General features: G+C 39.3%; 1 protein-coding gene across 9 annotated transcripts in view; it reads right to left on the minus strand.

The window, feature by feature from the left end:
• Window positions 1-1,278: 1,278 nt before the first annotated feature.
• RAPGEF2 (Rap guanine nucleotide exchange factor 2) overlaps window positions 1,279-19,363 on the minus strand; it is a 291,653-nt gene continuing 273,568 nt past the window's right edge. For 4 of the 9 annotated variants that reach the window (XM_067551808.1, XM_067551809.1, XM_067551807.1 and 1 more), the window contains 6 exons: window positions 14,472-14,651; window positions 12,036-12,188; window positions 8,182-8,407; window positions 6,972-7,531; window positions 4,083-4,388; window positions 1,279-3,258 (listed from right to left, as the gene is read on the minus strand). In XM_067551808.1, the coding sequence (XP_067407909.1) occupies window positions 3,233-3,258; window positions 4,083-4,388; window positions 6,972-7,531; window positions 8,182-8,407; window positions 12,036-12,188; window positions 14,472-14,651 (1,451 nt within the window). In that variant the 3' untranslated portion in view covers window positions 1,279-3,232. Of the gene's footprint in view, window positions 3,259-4,082; window positions 4,389-6,971; window positions 7,532-8,181; window positions 8,408-10,503; window positions 10,627-12,035; window positions 12,189-14,471; window positions 14,652-19,363 lie in introns of all 9 variants that reach the window. The other 5 variants (XM_067551805.1, XM_067551806.1, XM_067551804.1 and 2 more) reach the window with 3 other exon arrangements.

Below are 19,363 nucleotides of genomic sequence, written 5' to 3' on the forward strand. Positions count from 1 at the left end.
TATATGTTACTCTTTTGTGATGGTTTCTTTCCAACAGTTGTCCTAGAGCCACCAAATAGAAGAAAGTGAAGGCATAAATTAGAGGGCAGTGGATACCATGTAATACAGCAGTATGACAAACATGTAGCAAAATGACTCACTTGCAAGTGAATCACACACATCACCACAACAACTGGGGGGGGAGGGGTGGAATCACTGTCAATCGAAAATATCTCTCATGATGCACACTTAATATTCTCTCAGAACAATTGTTTGCAGGAGAAATATTTATAAAATATTGAGTGAAAAATATGATTACTCCTTTTCTGTTAATGTCATAGGGAAAGTTATTACTGCAACAGTCCCTATTTGGCTTGTTGAAATTTACCACAGGCATGGGCCACAGACTAACATGAATTCGTTATGACAACAAAAACACCACCTGTCCCACACAAATCCAATCCTACTTAAAATTTACCTGGCCTTGAAGTGGTACATATTCCAGAGATGAAAAATAACTGAAATGATCACTTGACTCTAGCATTTCCAGGGTTCTTTTATGAAAACTGGTATTATTCATATTATTTGAGCTTGAGTGTGGAGTATTTTTAGGGTCATCTTATAAAGGGTTATAGTGAAAATCCAAACAAATCATTTTTTGCTCTTTTCTCTAAAGCTCTAACTTTCATCTCATTTGGAAACAATACTTCACTTTTTTAAAAAAATACAAGCTAAATATAACCAATGGATAGGGTAAATAAAACTGTTTTAAAGCAGTCTCTTGTACCCAATTACAAATAGCCAGAGTTCAAAACATCCACAAAAGAACAAACATTTATGACATTATATAGATTATAGCATCTGACTTTTGTTAAAAGGGAAGCTCTCAGGCACTTCTCATTACATGTAATACCTTCTTAGAAACTTGAAACTAACACTTCTTTCCATACTTCTCTCCACACCAAATTTTGTAAATATGGATTCATTGCCTCATGAGTCTTAAGGAGTTCCAAGTCAACATGGCCCTTGTTATTTACCTTTCTTGTCTGTGCATCAACAGTGATGATGTCAGCACAGTCCTTGCCACTCTAATGCCTCTGCTGGCCTTTTTGCTTTAGTAGTGGACATACTAATTTATTGGCAACAAACCAGTAGGTTTAAAAAACCTCCACTTCAATTTTGTGCCCATTACTTGACAGTATCTTTTTAATATTCATATACAGCAAAGTAATTTATTTTCACACTTGAATTTGTTCAGATATGATGAACCTGTAAAAATGCATAAGAATCAATATGGACTTCATTAATGTTATATTTATTTATTTTCAGCTTCATACAAATCGGATGTAGAAGCATAAACATAGTACATTTCTACCATTTTCAACAAAAATATAACCAATATGTACAATTATTGTATTAAAAATACAAAAGGGATACAGACTCCACCAATGTCTTTCTAAAAGACATACAGGTACAAGTAGTATCAAAAGTATGAGGAAATCACCAGTTAATTGTACATTCTGCACTTGACATCACAGAGTGAACTGAGATTAGCAGTCCTATGGTCTACAATTACTTAATGCTTATATAATATTTGTGCAACTTGTGATAGAACTAGGTTTCTGTCTTTCTATATGCACATGAGGTCCATAGCCTATATAATAAAACTGGCAAATAATGCATATTACAAATTCATAATTGACAATGTAATATATAAGCAAATAGACAAAAGCCATGATTACAGGAGAGAGAATAATTAAATAAAGCACTGACATTGTTTGATACAGTGAAAAAACACTGCAATTTGATCTTTAAAGTTGAAGCTATTTACGTTTATCTACTGATCAATATGATCAGCTGAGTTCAATGAAAAAAAATCCAAGACCAGCAGTTCCTCACATTTGAGTACTACTCGGATTGGCAGCCTTCACTTTTCCGGAGTCTGTGCAAAAACAACACAAAAATAGAGGGGAAGGGTCATTTCAGTCATTACAGGGTTAATAGCAGCTGTGAGCAGGTGGTTGCTACACAATGGCCTTCTCTACACATGCAGTGTTCCATAAAGCCATTAACAGTTGTGACTATTTCTGCATTGCAAAGGCTGGCGTATCTAAATGCATTTTTTCATAATTTAAAGGCTTGTTTATTCCCTAATGCCAAGTCAATAGAGAGAGATTATTAGATCAGTAATAACACCTGGCATTAGCTATGACATCCCAAATTGCCTTCACTGCAATTATCCAGTTAATTTTTCTCTTAAAGTAACTAAACTTCTAATCATAGTAAGACAAAAATATAATTTAGGGTGGGGCTTGCCATCTGTCTCATTTGAATAGGACTTGTTTTTTTAAACTATGCCATCCTGTATTCCACAAGGCACAGGTATACAAATTGTATTGTACAAACCATACAAGTTGTCCTGTTTTCCTCCATTAGATAGTTGCAAGCACTTAATTCTGTATTGATGCTAGACCCAGTTCACAATACCAGTAATCCTATGATTTACAAACTTTCTAAGACTCCAGGGTGGGGCACTTTAAGAGTGGAGCTAGGTGGTGAATGAAAGGCTGTATCCTATTACCCTTGCTGCCTTCCATTCTGCCCTGCTCAGCCATATCAGTTTTGTTTTTAGGAGCTCAGGCTGGCAACCCTATTAAAAAGTATGAAATAATACTGTAATTATTAGGCAGGTGTAACATTTGCTCTCTGAACACAACAACATACAGCACTGTAACAAAGGCATTGTAAACAAGCAAACAAGCATTGTATACTTGAAGGATTTCAATGTATTTTCTTTTTGTACGTTAAAGGAGTTTGCCAATGTAGTTTGTCAATGACCTTATCTCATTATCCCAATGAGATGAAGTGCTAAGATTGTGATTAAAAGCTAAAAGGAAGATTTAAAAACCCCTCCAGGCATTGGGAAGTGCAGCTAGAGTTAATCATCTTGATGTGATGATCTTGGAATTTGGAATGATACTGTGTGATGTGGCAGACAGCGACAGTGGTAGCTTGGAGATTGCTGCACTGTGCATTTCAAGCAACACAGTTTGAAAAGTGCCAGGGCGATTTCTTCACAGTATTTCACATGCAAGGGAAAGGGGGAGAAGAAGCCCCATGCTGCTTTAAGGCAGGGAAGGAGGCAAACAGGTCTACCATCCTTTAATTATAGTTCCAAGGCTCCTATACTAGGGACGTCTTCTTGTGCTCTCCTTTAAGGTGGCTCACTCTGGATCCAGAAAAGCCTCAATTCTTAGACGGCAGAGACTTGTTCATCTTCTGCAAACAACAGGATGGGGGAAAGTAAATTTTAATCAGTTTAAAACTAGATTGCTATTGAATTAAATAAATTTGCTATGTTCACACATTCCTCTGTAAAAACTAAGCATATATTTATTTGCTACAGGTAATTCTAGTTTCCCTCCCTTTTCCCTTAAAGTAATCTCAAATTCATAAACTCAGAGCATGCTTTGTTGTCTTTTTAAATGAAGCGAGCCAGCTTTAACTATAGTATCATCAAGTGAGTATTTCTTTGGAAGTGTATTTCCAAAGAAAATAAGACACAAACACCATATCTGGGTGGGCTTGGCTTTCTCTCCTTCTGGAAAACACAACATTAAGCCTGAGACTACTAAATCTCTAGTGGTTTGGTGAGGTATCTCTTGGTTGGCCCCAGTTGTAGTTGGTCACAAACCACTTCATTTTCAAATGCTTTTATTTAAATTAAAACCTCTGAGGCTGAAGGGGCTTATAGCAGCGATCACTGGTGGAAACATCAAAACGTCTATGGGCAAATTAATGAATTCTCTCTCAATTACATAAAAATTTGTGAAAAATTAATGAAGCTTGAAATATTTCCTTGGTATGCTCAACTGCAGAGTTCAACTGAATAAAGACTGTACAAAACAAAAACTTCAACATTTTTAGACTCTCTGCCATAAAACAGTAAAGTTAGAAACAAAAAGGTTAAGAAAAAAAAAACCCTAAAAATCCCTTGGTGGGAACACGATTAAATTTAGGGCCAGAATTTCCAATGCATGTGAAAGTGCTCATGCAGTTTAAATCTAGCCCTTAATGTTTTGAAAACATCATTAAAAATTTACCATCTTCCTCCGTGGAAAACCCTTGAGACTGATAGTGAGCAAGACGTGGGTCTGACTCGTTTGGTTTGTGCCACTGAGGTTTGTTCACAGGCCTGCTAGCTGAATGACCATGCGATTGCTGCTGCGAAGTTGAAGTCCCATGGGTCTCGCATGTCCGTGCCACCATCCTAGACCTCTGAAGTGCTACGTTGTAATCCGGAGGTTTTCTGGTTGGATGGGAAACTCCTTCCCCAAAGTCTGCAATAGGTATTCCTACATAACCAGGGGGAGTTGGAGGTGGTTCTCGATACCGACCTTCTTTTCGTGCTGCAGAAAAATAATACACTGTCATGAGAGAGAGTAACTGGGGAAAATATGTTCAAAACAGCATTTCGGCAATGAGAAATAAATATATCAAACAAATCAAGACCTGAACCAAATACAAATAGGTGATGATTTAAACATTATATATATATATATTCAATATTATATCATCTTAAAAATATATATCATTTAAGAAATACTTTTAGTAAAACAAAGTATATATAGCACAAACTATGCTACCAGCATACTGGCAATGGTTATACTTAGCTAGAGCAACCCTCTGATTTTTAGTTCAGGACATATCATCTTACTATACATTAAAATGAACACAAAATAGAATTACACAAATTAAGTGTAGTCTCCACTATACCACTGAACCTGCAAGAACTTACATAAGTCAATACAATTACCATTGAAGTCAAAGGGACTGCTCACAGCACATGAAGTAAAGCACATAGGCTTTGCAGACCAGGACCTAATATGGCACACTCTGAAGCTTTAAAACATTGCCAATCTTTAAGAAAAAAGGGGGCACTCACAAATTCAAACAACTCAAGTCCTGTCCGCTCATTTTAAAAAATTCCTATAAAGAATGTCCAGATGAAATAGCTATGGTACATATTCAGTTGTGAACCAAATTGTTTGAGTTTTGAAAAATTCCTCCTGCTTATACCAGTTTTATACTAACTTCTTAGTAACATCTTTTTCAGGCTGCAGAAGTTTCTATACTTGCCCCACAAGTGCTAGAAACAGATCAGATACTGAGACAAGCAGACTTTAAAAACTGGGAAATTAAGAAATTGAAATAAATCTTCAGAGGCTAAAAAGCCCATAGACATGAAAAATCCTGTCAGCGAGTTGTGTGTCCTAAAAATTTCTGTAGAATAACAGTCTTCCTGAGAGAAGACTGAAATAACAATGAGGGAAAACAGCCACAAGTTATAGAAGATAAACACAAGGAAAATGTTTGAAAAAGATTAATGGATTACTGTCTGCAAAGCATTTTGAAAATGCATAATTTACATAAATGCCAAGTAACACCATTAGGTGCATATTAATAAATATCTCAAGAAAATCCTTCCTAAAATCATTCATGACATGAGACATGAAAAATCAGCAATGGGAAAAATCTTCATTTCCCAAGGATTTAGGGTCTTCCACTGATTTTGTGTCATTTACAGAATTAATTCTATCCTTCAAATTTCTCCCTAAAACACATTTCTACCATGAAGCTTTTTTTAAAATGATGACTAACTGTTGTCTGCAGTGTTGTTGTATCTGTGTTGGTCCCAGGATACTATTGGTCAATTTCCTGGTATCTGTAGATTAACTCCTAAGGGAAATGACAGCATCGTATGCTTGTATAGGATTGATCAAACTGTCAACACTTGAGGATAAACAAAATGCACATATACTGAAAAAGTATTCTAGTCCTCTGGTAAAGAAGAGTAGCTGTGGAATATGAACTACTACAGTATGGTGGTTTTGAGTCTACATCTAGAAAGAGTTAACAAGGGCACCAAGGTGGTCACAATGACTCCTGATTATATTTTAAATTAGTGTTGACACTAAATAGCATAGAAATATTAAACATGTAGCCAACGCATTTATCTAGTGTGACAGAACAGATCTGTTAAACCTTCCTATTTATTTGAAAGGATGATGCATAAAGAGTATTTCTTTATTGCAGTTGTGATGGTGGTGAATCTCTTGGAAAAAGCTCCCTCAAAATTATAGAGCGTGACAGCCACCATGTTAAATAAGGAATCTATTAATGTAACTTGTTAGTTTTACTTGTGCTGATGGGGCCCAATGATATCATAAATAGGAAGAAAAATGGTCCTACCACAGGCATTTGTCTATAACATAAGGCCAATTGTGTTGAACAATTGTACTTGAACAATGACTCTTTTCCAAATGGGATCTAGGAGGCAGCAGTATGGAAGAAATTTTAAAGAGGTTTTATTTAAGAGTTTCTGAAACAAATTGGTATCCTAAAACCTCAAACAGCCTCATCTTCACAAACATTGGTCACTACTCTCAAATCTGGCTTTTGTTCCCAATGTTCTGTGCCTTTTCCTCCCTTCAATTTCATGTGTTTCTCTCTTCCCTTCCTTCCTACCCTTCCTTTTTCTCATTCTTGAAAACACAAACCATCAAAGTATTCAGGGGAGTGCACAAGGGGGGGGGGGCAGGCAGAGGCAAGGGCACCCTCAATAATCAGCAGAGAGGCACCGAGCTCCTCCGTGGCCCCTGGCAGGAGAAGACAGCTCCTCCGGTTCCTGGGAAGAAGCTTTCCAAAAGCGCTGGAATTTAAATTCCTGTGCATGCCCCTGAAAATCTTGATTTCATGGCAGTTGGGAAGGAAGTACAAGAGGCCACATAACTCAGGAATGAGTATCAGCAATATGAAGTGATGCTTTTCTCAGCAGCAAATACACAATTGAAGGGCAAAATTTGAGAGAAACTACAAATTGTGCGTTTTGCTTTAAAAACAAGTCAGATTAAAGCAAAATATTTATATAGTAAATTCAGATCTATATGTAAATGAATAGGATACTTCGCAGTAAACAAAATATAACTTACCAATAAGCCCCTTTGCACTACTTGATGATACAGCTATATGAGAGGGCATGGGAGTTGTCTTTGACTCCTCTGCTGTTACAGATGTTATGCTACTGGTTTCAGCTTCAATTGAAACATCCTTCCCACCCCTCCGCTTTATGGTACCTGTATCACCTTCCGAGTCCTCTCCCCAGTAGCCTGTTGAGGATGCCCAGCTTGCTCTGGACTGTGCTTGATCAAGGCCCTCCCTACCTTGACTCTGCCTGCCATATTTTGTGCCATGATCGGGGAACATCATCTGGTCCATATGACTGCCTGAGGCCCATAATAGTGCCCCATCGCCTGAACTATCGAAATGAACATGTCCAAAAGGAAGAGTCTCCCAGCTTCTCTGGTGTTGTATTGTCTGTATGTTGTCATGAGAACCGCTTGAGCAAGAAGTCCAGCTGCCACGGCCACTGTCTGCGGCATCAAGTGAAGCGCGATCCCCCTGATCCTGTGATAGCTCCTCTGTACTGGGAGAAGAAAGTACTGTCGCCCCAGCATACAAGCCTCTGTTCTCCGACAGTGGTGCATATGAACTAGACAGAAAAGATAGAAAGGAAGAGAAATTTTACAATGATAATCAGTGATAATCAGCAAATCAGTGGCAGAACTGTGAAGTATTCATTGTTTTACAAACAGAGAATTTGATAGCTAATGAAAAGCCACAGTAGATACAAGTATTATCTACAACACAGCTTTCCTATATCCAAAGTTTAATGTAATTTGTACTAACTAATGACTTGCTTGATTTTGAGTACATAGCATTCTTTCTGTAAGGCTATCCTTGACAACAAAGCACTTGAGCAGTTACTAAAAAGATACTGATGAAAATTTTGGTATTCAGTTGAAAGATTTCCCCCATCTGTAAAATAAGGATATTACTGTACTTAAAGCACTTCTTGTCACAAGACTACCCTGTCAGGGGTGAGGATCAGTTGTAGCATATATAAAAGGCTCTAAAAATGAAAAGCAGGTGCAAGTAGTTGCTGGCATTGCTGTAGACAGAACAATGCAGGAAGTGGACATATTTTCTTATCTGAAAGTAAAGCATTATAAAAACAGAGGTAATGCAGAAGTAGTTATCTAGAAGGAGAGAGTGGAATTCTCCCACAGAAGGGAGAAACATTCTATGATAGATACAGACAAGAGACTTTTTTTAAAAAAATGTAAATATTAAAATTCCTACCCTAAGCTGTATTGATCTGGTTCAATCATGGCCCTTCTTTCAATCCTCCCCACACCAAGATTAGTTTCCACAATGCTGACAGAATGCCTCTGTCTCCTCTCATCATGCAGTGAGACTGGCATGGAGTCAAATGAAGAATTGCTGACAATGCTAGATCTGGAAGAAATTTCGCTGTGACCAGAATCTGAAAAATTATCCACCGTGCCACTAGGAGCCAAAGTATAACCTGCATAAGGACCAGAATAACATTAAATGGACATTCTAAGTTTATCAACAAAAGACTTCTTAAAGAAAAGTTCAACCATTAGCACAGATATTCAGTATCAGTATTACTGAAGCAAATATATTTTCATCAAGAAGAGCAGTACTGTACGTGACAAAAATATGCAACAAGACAATCATTCTAATGTGGCTGTTTTATTCCTGAATGTAGGTTTAAATATCAGTGGCAACATGAAACATTTGTATTTAGAAAAAAGTCTGATCTCTTCTTTACAAAATTACTGCCAAATTTACCACTGCCCTGTGATAAATCTCTAGAATCTTTAGAATTATATTAAAACATTTCCTTTTATAGGACTTAACACTCAATCTTGCAGTATTGTTTACGCCTATGTATGTTGACAAAGAATATGGGGGATTGGAACATAAGAACTGCCATGCTGGATGAGGCCAGTGGCCCATGTAGTCCAGGATCCTGTTTTCAACAATGGCAAATCAGGGAAAGGTGCAAAATACCCTGCAATCGGCAGTAAGCTGTAAGGTCTCTAGTGTAGCTGCTCTAAATAGATGGGCAAGAGCTTTCCCGTCAACTTAATTAATTCACCCCGGCGGCAGCTATGCTGGCGGGAGAAGCTCTTTGTCCAAACCAGCGCTTAGTTCGATGTAACTTATGTCACTTGGGGGTGACTTATTTATACCGCTGAGTAACATAAATTATACCAACTTCAGTGGTAGTGTAGACACAGCCTTAAATATCTTATCCTAAAAGGAGTTATTTAGTAAAGTAAAGAAAATCCAGTCAGTCATTTTTTATTTGTTTGAGAATGAGAGAAAGCATACTATTTATGCTTTAAAAAAATTCAGTCACTATTTTGTGCTAAGATAATTAAAAAATGGTTGAAATACAAAAGTTCAAACATGCGCATGGCAAATGAAATGGTGAAGCAGAGGAGCAGTCCAGGACCTTGGTGATTATAATAAAGACTTTGTGATTGATTATCTATATCTATCTATCTATCTATACATCTCACACACAAAAATCTCCTTTATACACAATTTTGTGCTACACAGAGCTACACTTCAAAGGCAAACTGCAAAGAAAAAAAAATGACAACTGCATTAAACACAGATCTCTGCACTGAATGTTCCCCACTATCCAGGCTGTGAGAGGCCTTCAACACTAAAAAAGTTAATTCACTAATCTTTTCAGAACTTTTTTTATGCTCTATTAAATCCTCTTGGTGGCATCTGGTTCACTGATAATATCCCAAAATGTACCTTACTGTGATATGAAACAGGCATTAACATGAAATTCTTGGACTGTATGTCATCAGATTCTAAGATATGTTCAGTGAACCAGCAAGTTCAAAAGTTTCAGAGAGGAGAGTAGAAATATGTATTTGTTAAGTTATTAAAATGTAATTTTGTGATGAATTCCCTAAGAGCTATTATTTTTAATTAGTATAAAATATTTGTATTATTGTAGTGACTAGGAACCCTAGTTACTGAACAAACAATTAAAAAGGTGGTTAGAGGTCATTCAACAACATGTGTAAGCATGCAATTTTTATTTTTGGTTTGCAATTCACCATTAAGCTTCAAAGAGATTTCAGTGGAGCTACGCAGTTCATACTGTCTGAGGATCTATCCCTAACATTGTCAAATCTGATTAAAGTTAAAAAAGAAAACACAATATGAGTTTGTGATGCCACTAAGTCTTGGAAATACTTTGAAGTTTAGAAACATTTTAATGGATTGCTTTTCCAAATACACAGTATTACACCCTCTCTATTTAGCTGATCCTGATTCCTTTTTCAATAAATGCACTGGCCTTGATAGCATGTGATCAAATCCATATAAATTCACACCTTGCTAAAGTCTTTGGCATAAAATTATGCTGAGATCTTACAAAGATTCAAGCTGATTATCAAAGCCTTTTCTGCACAAGATACTCCTCCATCTCACTTAGAAAAGCTCACTCCACCAGAGGTTTTGGATATGTATTTGTACTTTTGAGGGACAGACTCCTCATCCTTTTTAAAAACACTGATTAGCCAATTGTGCTTGTGAACTTTTTCCTTTTGGTTCTGTAAACCCCACCTATCCTATAGGTCCATGGTGCATTGTTATTCTTGTTACTGTTCTCACTTCCAAGAGAAGAGGAGGAACTGGTTAAATCCGACTGTCTGGAGCCGTAAGATCGCAGCTGATTGCCACTGCCACCTAACAACAGGATGAGAAAAGAGTTTAGATATCCATTTGACAGACACAGGAGGGAGAGATACCCAGATGAAATGCACACAGGTTTCAGTTCCTCAGGATCACAGTGAAATTTGGTGGGAATTATTACTACAGTGAAATCTACAGCTGTCCAAGCTCTATCACTAGTGTGAGCTCTTACTGTGTGGGGCTCAACTCTGACACTGATTTTTTAATACAGCTTTCTCTCATGCAGCCATTAAAATTGATTTCTATGTTACTCTGAAAGGATAGGAGGAGAAAGTGACCTTGAGGTTACCTGCTATAGGAATATGCTATTCCATTTCTATGGCGACAATCTTTTTTACTTTTTAAATACAAGAAAGGCAAGTGCCTACACTGTCTTTTTCCCCCTATTTTACAAACAGGGCCAGTACAATGAAAAAGGAAACAGGACAGAAATTCATCAGTTGATCATGTGTCTTAAATCATCTTGTTTAAACTCATTTGTAGTTTTGGCCAGTCATACTGGTCAGTAATCTTTACCTATATACTTTAAGATCATTTAAAATTATTTCATAGAACTTCAGACAAGAAAGCCTCATTGTGCAAATCATTTGTCAAACTTCCACCTTGATTCTTGGGATAACTAAGGTGTTAGCATAAAGGAAATGTAATGCTTTAGTGAACATTTAGCCTTGAACATTCTAGGAAAAATCCTGCCCTGTCTTGCATGGGTCCCTCCCCCATCCACCACAATTGCACAGCAGGTAGGTGTGGTTTTAATTTAGTAATTCCTTTAGAAATCAGCTGAGGGCTGGGTTAATGTACCCACTGTTTATTCAAGGTGCCACTATGAGTTCCGAACTTCTGCCCATGTAGGATACCTTTGGTAGAAGGCAACTGAAGGAGACGTGTTTGTCTGAAGTAGCACTAAGGACAGTTGCTTAGCATGATGGCTTCAGGATACTCTAAGCCCATCATCCTGCCTTGTGCTAACAGGATGGCTCCCGAGGCCTTCACTTGGCACACTACTCTATTCCCCTGCCAACCCTCACGTGACAGCATAAAGAGGAAGGAATTTCACTCTTAGGGCTTATCTTGACAAACAGTGTACGGCAAGCTGGGGTGTAAATCTACAATGTGCTAGCCTGTTGCGCACTAGATGTCTGTGTGGACCACACTACCACACACCAAAAGTGCACTTTGACTTATTCTGCTTTGAAACACAAGTAGATCAGTGTGCATTAGTGAACTTTTAGTTTGGTAGCAGGGTCCACATGAACAGTTAGCGTGCTGTAGATTTACACCCCAGTTTGCCGTGCACTAACTGTTCATCTAGACAAGCCGTTAGTCTCCAAGATTCCCTCACAGCTATTTCTAATGCCTGCAGGTTTTAGGAAAAGGAATGGAAAGTGTTGAACATTTTATACCTTTCCTTGGAGAGGTCTGTGGTGAAGTAGGAGGAGAAGACAACTGTGTAGATGCATTTGATATGGTATCTTCGGCTTGTTTCTTGTGACGATCCAAACTTCCTTCTTCAGACAATGAAAGAATTTTCTTTAAAGCTTGTGGGGAGTTTATGCCTTTAATGAAGAGTCAATGAATATATGTATTTATATATGTATCTCCAGCTTAATACATACATCTGTTAATTTTACAATGCATTATAGGGACACTGTAAAGATAAAATATTTTCCTTCCTTGAGTTACTACCACCACTTAGAGTGAACACTTTTCACAAAGTGATCACTCTTTATCTGACCTATCAGTTCTCATCCTCACAGGAAACCTGCACATTTTCAAAAGATGAGCCTGGGAATTTAAATTCATAACTCTGCTAGACACTAAAAATCATGGACTGAACTGGATTTATGGCTTATTACAACAATCTGTAACCCACTAACAACCTCTGAGGCTGCTCCACCCCCCCCATTTCTTTTCCTCCCCATCACTGGAGGGGTATTAACAGGCTACTTCACCTTGAATGGTCCCTTCAAATGTGTGTTAACTACTTATGCTAAATGATCTGTTCCACCTTGTATTTATACATTTTCCAGACCTGAAGAAGAGCTGTGTAGGCTCAAAAAGTTGTTTCCCTCATCAATAGAAGTTGGTCCAATAAAAGATATTTCCTCACCCACCTTCTCTCTACTACTACTACTTCAGGTTATTAAAAGAAAAAAAAATTAACTTACGCCTCTCTATTTACAGTATGTTGTTTATTTCTGTATTTTACTCAGCTTGGACAATGAAATTGGAAGTCTTTTCAGATTCCAATTCACATCTACTAGCAAAATATTGTTGTGCCTGGGTTTCACCTGTAACCGGGATTCAGAATATTTTCTCCACAGATCTATCATCTGGGAGATGGGTGAGATAAGTACTGGGAAATCAAAACTAGCAAATGCTGGAGCTGTACACAAACCCCCAGAGATTTCAGTGTTTATTGAAAGGTTACATAAAAGGATTTCAGCTGCTCTTCGGTTGTTCTGACTACTCAAAATAGCTTAGAATATTGCAAAGAAAGTGAGGCGGGAGGCCGGGCTAGTGTGCACCTGGAGAGATAATGTACTCCTAAATTGTCTTTCTTCTTTTCTCCTTTGAGAATTGTCTTTGCACAAGCCCTATACTTGGGAGACTGATTAGCAGTAACAACTTCTAGAGAAGTCCTAGGGAGTAAAGAGTGAAGAACTGTTCTCTTGAAACAGCCATCTAATATGGACCTGAAACAGAGTTTACTGATTAAAAGTGCAGATTTTGCTACATGTGATAACTTTGCAAATTTCAGGGGTGGAGTTATTTTTTCAAGCATGCCACAGAATTTGCATTTGATGTAGAGGACTGCAGTGTTGAAATCAATAATCCAGAATTATTTGATTAACATAGCTTATTTGGTCCTCAAATGGTTTTTAGAATCTTTCCCACCCAGAGCAAAAATAGGGCCCGTTGGAGCTTCTGAGCCCTTTTAGGCAGCAACTCTAATAGCAGAATCTAAAGAACTAGACCAATGCTAAATTATTCTTTGTTCGTTTGGTTTTTCTAAATCCATCTTTTTTAGCCTAAGACCCTAATAGCAAGCGGAGAAAGAACTGCTTGTGCAAAATCACTTCCTGTATAAAAGGAATTGCTAGACTATCCTGATTAGAAACACACTTGAGAATATGTTTTTTAATACAAATTATATATGAGAAACTTCAGAATACTTCATAACACTGCAACAGGATGAGCTAATTTAGCTGTCAGAGAGAGACTTGAAGAAACCAAATTATTTATAAGAAATTACCATTCTCCTGTTTCTATCTCTAGCATCACAGACAATGGAACTTAGGCACTGCAACAGAAAAAGATTTGGGGGAACGTGGTGAAGGGCAATTGTCAAATGAAAAAGTTAAAAACTACGGTCCCAATTTTCAAAGGTGACTAGTGATTGGGGGAACCCAACTCGACACACCTTGGACAGGCCTGATTTTCAGAGGGCAGATGCTCAAACTCTTTGGAAAATCTGGCCCCTTTATGGTATCTCAGGTTGTTCATTAAAAAATGGAGGCACTCAAAATCACTAGTGACTTTTGAAAATTTAAGCCCATGGGTCTAGTGCACCAGCTAGAAGAGCAATTTCCACCTGATGGAAACAGATCTACAACTGAGAAAGATAAGCCAGTCAGACCCTTTCCTAGGAGACATTTTCTCCTGCCTATCTGCTAATAGGAGGATTTATATATACACTGTCTAAACTGACAGAGCGAAAGGACTAACTTGAACTAAATGTTACAATATTTCACTAGTTCAAAAATACACCCTCTTGAACTTTACAGAGAACCAAAAAAGTTTTTAACAAAACACCCCCTCCCTCTCAATTCACTTACCAAACGGTGGGAGGTCTTTGACTGGTACTTTCTTGCGAGAGGGGTAGAGGGACACAGCAGGGACCTGTAAAGCTTGGTTTACTTTATGTTGCTGCTGCGCCTTCTGCTGAATTCCTGCCCTAGGTGCCACTGGTGACGTTTCTGGTTTCCCAGACCGTTTGTCCCCTGAATTCTTCGGTACTTTGTAATAAATGGAAGAAACAGGGGATTAACTTCTATTTCAGCAGTCTTTACATGAAAGGTTCAAAATTTCTGATTTTAATCAAAAGGAGCTCAGATACAACAATGATGAGTGCAATATCTGTATCTATTTGGAGAGGCAAAGGGAAGCAGGGAGATATAATTCCTTTAAAACACGTATTGTTTTTATTATGAAATCTTTGCTAACTTTTCCACATAAGAGAGCTCAAAGAACAGACATACAAGTGACAGGACGTTATACTGGGCTGGTGCTACAAGGGTTGTAATTTGTTTACCATGTGAACAGCTTTCTTAAGAAAACCATATTTATTATACTTAGAGGGGAAAATAAAATGAAACTTTCTTTCTAATTGAAACAAAAGTTATCTCCAATTCAAAGTCCTCCCCATTTGAAACTGGGGTTATGTTGTTGGGCTTCCATTCACTGAAACTGCTGTGATATTGGTACAACACAGGGAGAGAGACAATTGCTCCAGTAGCCAGGCGGAAAGCCATTCAGGATTTACACGTCAAACCCAACACCTTAAACTCCACTCAAACAAACATGAATCCAGAACACACTAAGGTATATTTCTTGATAAAAAGGCAGCCAGATTCATTCTGCCCTAGCTTAATTTTCGGAATGGTCCCAAGGCACAGTCTCCCCCAAAGTGCACTGCAGTAGTCTAATCATCAGGTGACAACTCTGGAGAGGTGCACATCCAAAGGAAAAGGTTTTAGCCCTCTCATCAAACTCAGAGGGATCAAATCAAATTTGGTCAATGCTGCTACCTGCTCATCCTGCAACAGTCAATGATCGAAGACAATGGATATACAAGATGTGAGAAATAAGCAAAAGTACACCTTCTTGATCAAGTGAGAGGATATCCATTGTCATCTCTGCCTCTTTTCTCTGGTTTTACAAACACTACCTCAGCCTTTTCCACACTAAGCTTCAAGTCTCAGATACACACCAAGTCAGTCACACAGTTTCGCCAGATGAGAAGAAGACAGCTGGGTGGCATCATTAACCCTATTAACAGCCTCACACCCTCACTGAGGTGACAAGTTGGAAAGAACCCAGTGGTACCCTGTAGGCAAGAAATCTTGGTCAGAGAAACAATCACCTAACACTACCCTTTCAGCCCTCCCACAGAGAAGGAAACAATCGTTCAAGTACAATTCCCTATAGCCACTGTTACTACAATGGATGTGTCAGCAAAACCCCCAACACAGAGTTATAGAGGATGGTTTACTTACACTAAAGTAACAAGTTCTCCGAGGTGTCGTAGTCAACATGCATCCCACAGTAGGTGCAAGTGCCTCATGTCTGCAAGCTCACCATTGTCTTTTTAATAACCTTGTCCATCGGGACACTGCATGCACCCTATGCCGTTTCATGCTTCTGTGCGAGGACATTGAAGGTGGAGCATCCATGACTCTCCCTCAATTCCCTCACAATTTGAAGCCTGTATTACAGAGGACTCTGAAAAGCAGGGATGCAGGGTAGGTTGTGCGATCCACACTGACTACAACAACCTCAAAGAAGCACAGTTACTGAGGGATAAGTACCCGTTCTTTCTTATTCGACTATGTGTCAGCGTGAAGCCCATTGCAGATGAATGGCAATCCGTATCCTCACTGGATAGTAGGAATGAGGCGTTTCAGCTGTATTAGTAAAATAACGATGGAAGCACGGCTCTCCTAAACTTAGCATGACCTAACTGCTAAGTCAAAGATACAATGTCTGACTACGGTTAGCGAGTTGCTTCTCATTACTGCCTTGCAGATGTAAGAGAGAATCTGCTCTCCTTTCACAGCCTGCCCTGAACTTGGCATTTTCAGGTAGCTACCCTCGGCATGGACGGGTTACAGGTACGATCAACAAGATCTTCCCTGCCTGTTTACATAGTGTGCTATAGATGTATTGTTGGACAAAATCTGCACTGTGGAGTTCTGTAGGATGGGTAGAAATGCTATACAAGACATCTTATGGCCCTGAGCTCCATGATTTTATGCAAAGTCTCGACTTGCCCCGGAATCATGTCCCCTGCATCTGTATATGGTTGAGATACACTTCACAGGATGTTACTGATGAATCTTTGATGAGTGTCATTGTCAGAGAAGGAGCAGAGAATGAAAACCCCTTTAGTGCATTCTTGGGGTATAGCCACTAACTCAACTCCCTAGGCCTTGGGAGTGGGACTGTAACCCCCTTGTTCATATGATATTTGGACAGGGAGCACATTGACCTCAGCCAGAGTTGTAGGGGCTGCAGTGAAGTCTAGCAAGCTGCATCACATAAGTACATGACATGTGGCCTGGTATTCCTAAGCAAATACGCAATGCTGTAGGCAGACCTGACTATGTCATTTATTACAGACCGAAGAGACTGGAAACTTCCCTTCAGGAGCTAGGATTTGCCCATTAAGAATCAAATGTAGCTCCTACAAACGCTGTGTCTGATGGGGGTGAGATGATTTTTTGTAACTGACAAGGAGAAATGGGGATCTGCTCCTGGAAGCATAGGAAGGACCCCAGTGAGCCCAAGAGGGCCACAGTCTGCAAGGATATGGCTAGTTTGCATGATGACAACCATTCCAATCCACATCCCAGTGTGGTTGTGGTGGGGCCCTAAAGGGAGGGCCGCCTAGTCTACCCATGGTCTCATCAACTGACCTCTGATAAAAGGGTTCCCTACTCAAGGGAGGTGAGAAGGCATGCCTTGGTGATGGGGAGGAGGAATAGCTTTTCTATAAGGGCAGCACCAAGGAACATGGTGCTCTTGGTACCAGACTCCATGCCAGTGCTAAAGGTTGCTTTGGTAGCTGAGTAATTTCTGACAAGAGACTGGAATCCTTCACCTGTGTGAGAGATGGACTCTACCAACAGTCATCAGTATCGATGAGGTCAGTGCTGGAGTAAGTTTCTTCTGTGCTATGATGGTAGAAGGTTTGGTAGAAGATGGTATTTTTGATGTTGGGCTCACTGATTCTCTCCCCCCCCAAGACTTTATACAGTCTTTCCTTGCGGGAAGACACCAAACTGTGCCTACATGCCTGGAGTGGCTTCTATTAGTGTCAGACTTCAGTACCAATACTGTCCAGCATCAGTACTGACGGCATCAGCTTTGGTGCCAGCAGAGCTATCTTTTTGGGTGCTGGCCTTAGGTGTCACATGTCTACTGGAGGGGCCACATGCAGAAGTTTTTTTTTCCCTAATGCCTGGTTTGATCTGGCACCTGACTTCTTCGGATCTGAAGAAATTTTCCACTGACTGCTCCAGCAGAGCATCAGTCAAGCATCCTGCACTTGCAAGTCCTTGAAGAAAACGACTGACATACTGAGCATTTATCTGGTATATGACTCTCACCCAAGTGTAAGACCTCTCTGTTAGGGGATTAGTTCATCAAAAGAACAGCAGGGCTTGAAGCCCAAAGGTTTAGAGGAGTTCTAGGAGCAGGACTGTGATGCTGCATGATTGAAGATGACCCTTTACATCATCCATCATGCCTCATTCCTGTTCCAATTCTCTGGATGTGGATTTACAAGGAGTATTCTGAACTATGGACTGAGGACCTTCCAATGTTTTGGAAGTTACCAGAGAAACTTTTGCAAGCCAGCAGACTACTCCATCACTGCTACCAACCTGATCGAAGGACTTTAAAATATCATTTACATACAAATAATTTCAAACATTTATAACTTTATTCTTTTCTTTTTTTTAATAAATTCTTAGTTAGTTTACTAAGTGACGGCGTGATATTTGGGTAAGATCTGAGATACCTGGTCATAAGTGTCTGATCCCTTGGGATTGGTAGAACCCCATATATGGTGAACTGGGTTTTCGGTAACCTCATTATATTAGATCAATTTGTCTGGATGGGAATCAAATACCTAAAGGGGACTATGTTTGGCTGCTTGTTAAACACTGTGGTGCTACAGAAGTTCATTTGTTACTGGTTTGGGTGAATCTAATTATAGAATAAACCATCAGTTTGGGGGGGATTGTCTGCCCTGTTTCTTGCAGTCTGCCCTGCATGTGGCATTCTCAGTGTGGTCCATCCCAGGCACGCAGGTCACAATGACGACTTCATGATGGCTTCCCTTTATCTATCAGTCTAGGTTTTTATAATGCCATCATCACTATGGTATCCTAGTGCCTCCCTGAGCCTCATTGAAAAGGGAGTGGGGAAAGCAGTCTGTCAGCAATGCTGTCTTCTCAGATGGGTTGGGAGTGGTCAGAGTCAGCAGAAAGCTATTTGAATCCAAATATTTCTTAAGCAGTGGACTCCCATCCCTTTCCGACCATCCCTAATGACACACAATTGTAAATGCTCTTTACACAACAGACAGAGTAAGACATTTCTTTTCTGTAGATGATTAGATTATGGAAAATGCAATAAAAATCCCCAACACCAAATTAACTCCTCTCCTTTGCGGAGCTAGAGCAGCTCAGCCTGGCACAGCAGAGTTTGGCTGGGGATGGTGAAGGAATCACTCCAGGCTGAGGAAGTTCTCTGACTGCAATAGTCCCTGCCAAATCCCCATACCCTGAGTGCATAAGTAGATCATTTTAGTTATAGGGTCCACTGGCTCCTCAATCACCTTTGCATGGAGAAGGCAACGATGCTCTTGTATAGCTCGAACCCCTGGAGACCAAGAGATGCAGCCTCCTGTGCAAGCTTTAGAATTCCTGTCCATGCTGAACAT

The sequence above is a fragment of the Emydura macquarii genome, unplaced genomic scaffold (assembly GCF_026122565.2).
Source record: "Emydura macquarii macquarii isolate MOO-44397 ecotype Brisbane River unplaced genomic scaffold, CSIRO-AGI_Emac_v2 contig_1363, whole genome shotgun sequence".
Taxonomy (NCBI): domain Eukaryota; kingdom Metazoa; phylum Chordata; order Testudines; family Chelidae; genus Emydura; species Emydura macquarii.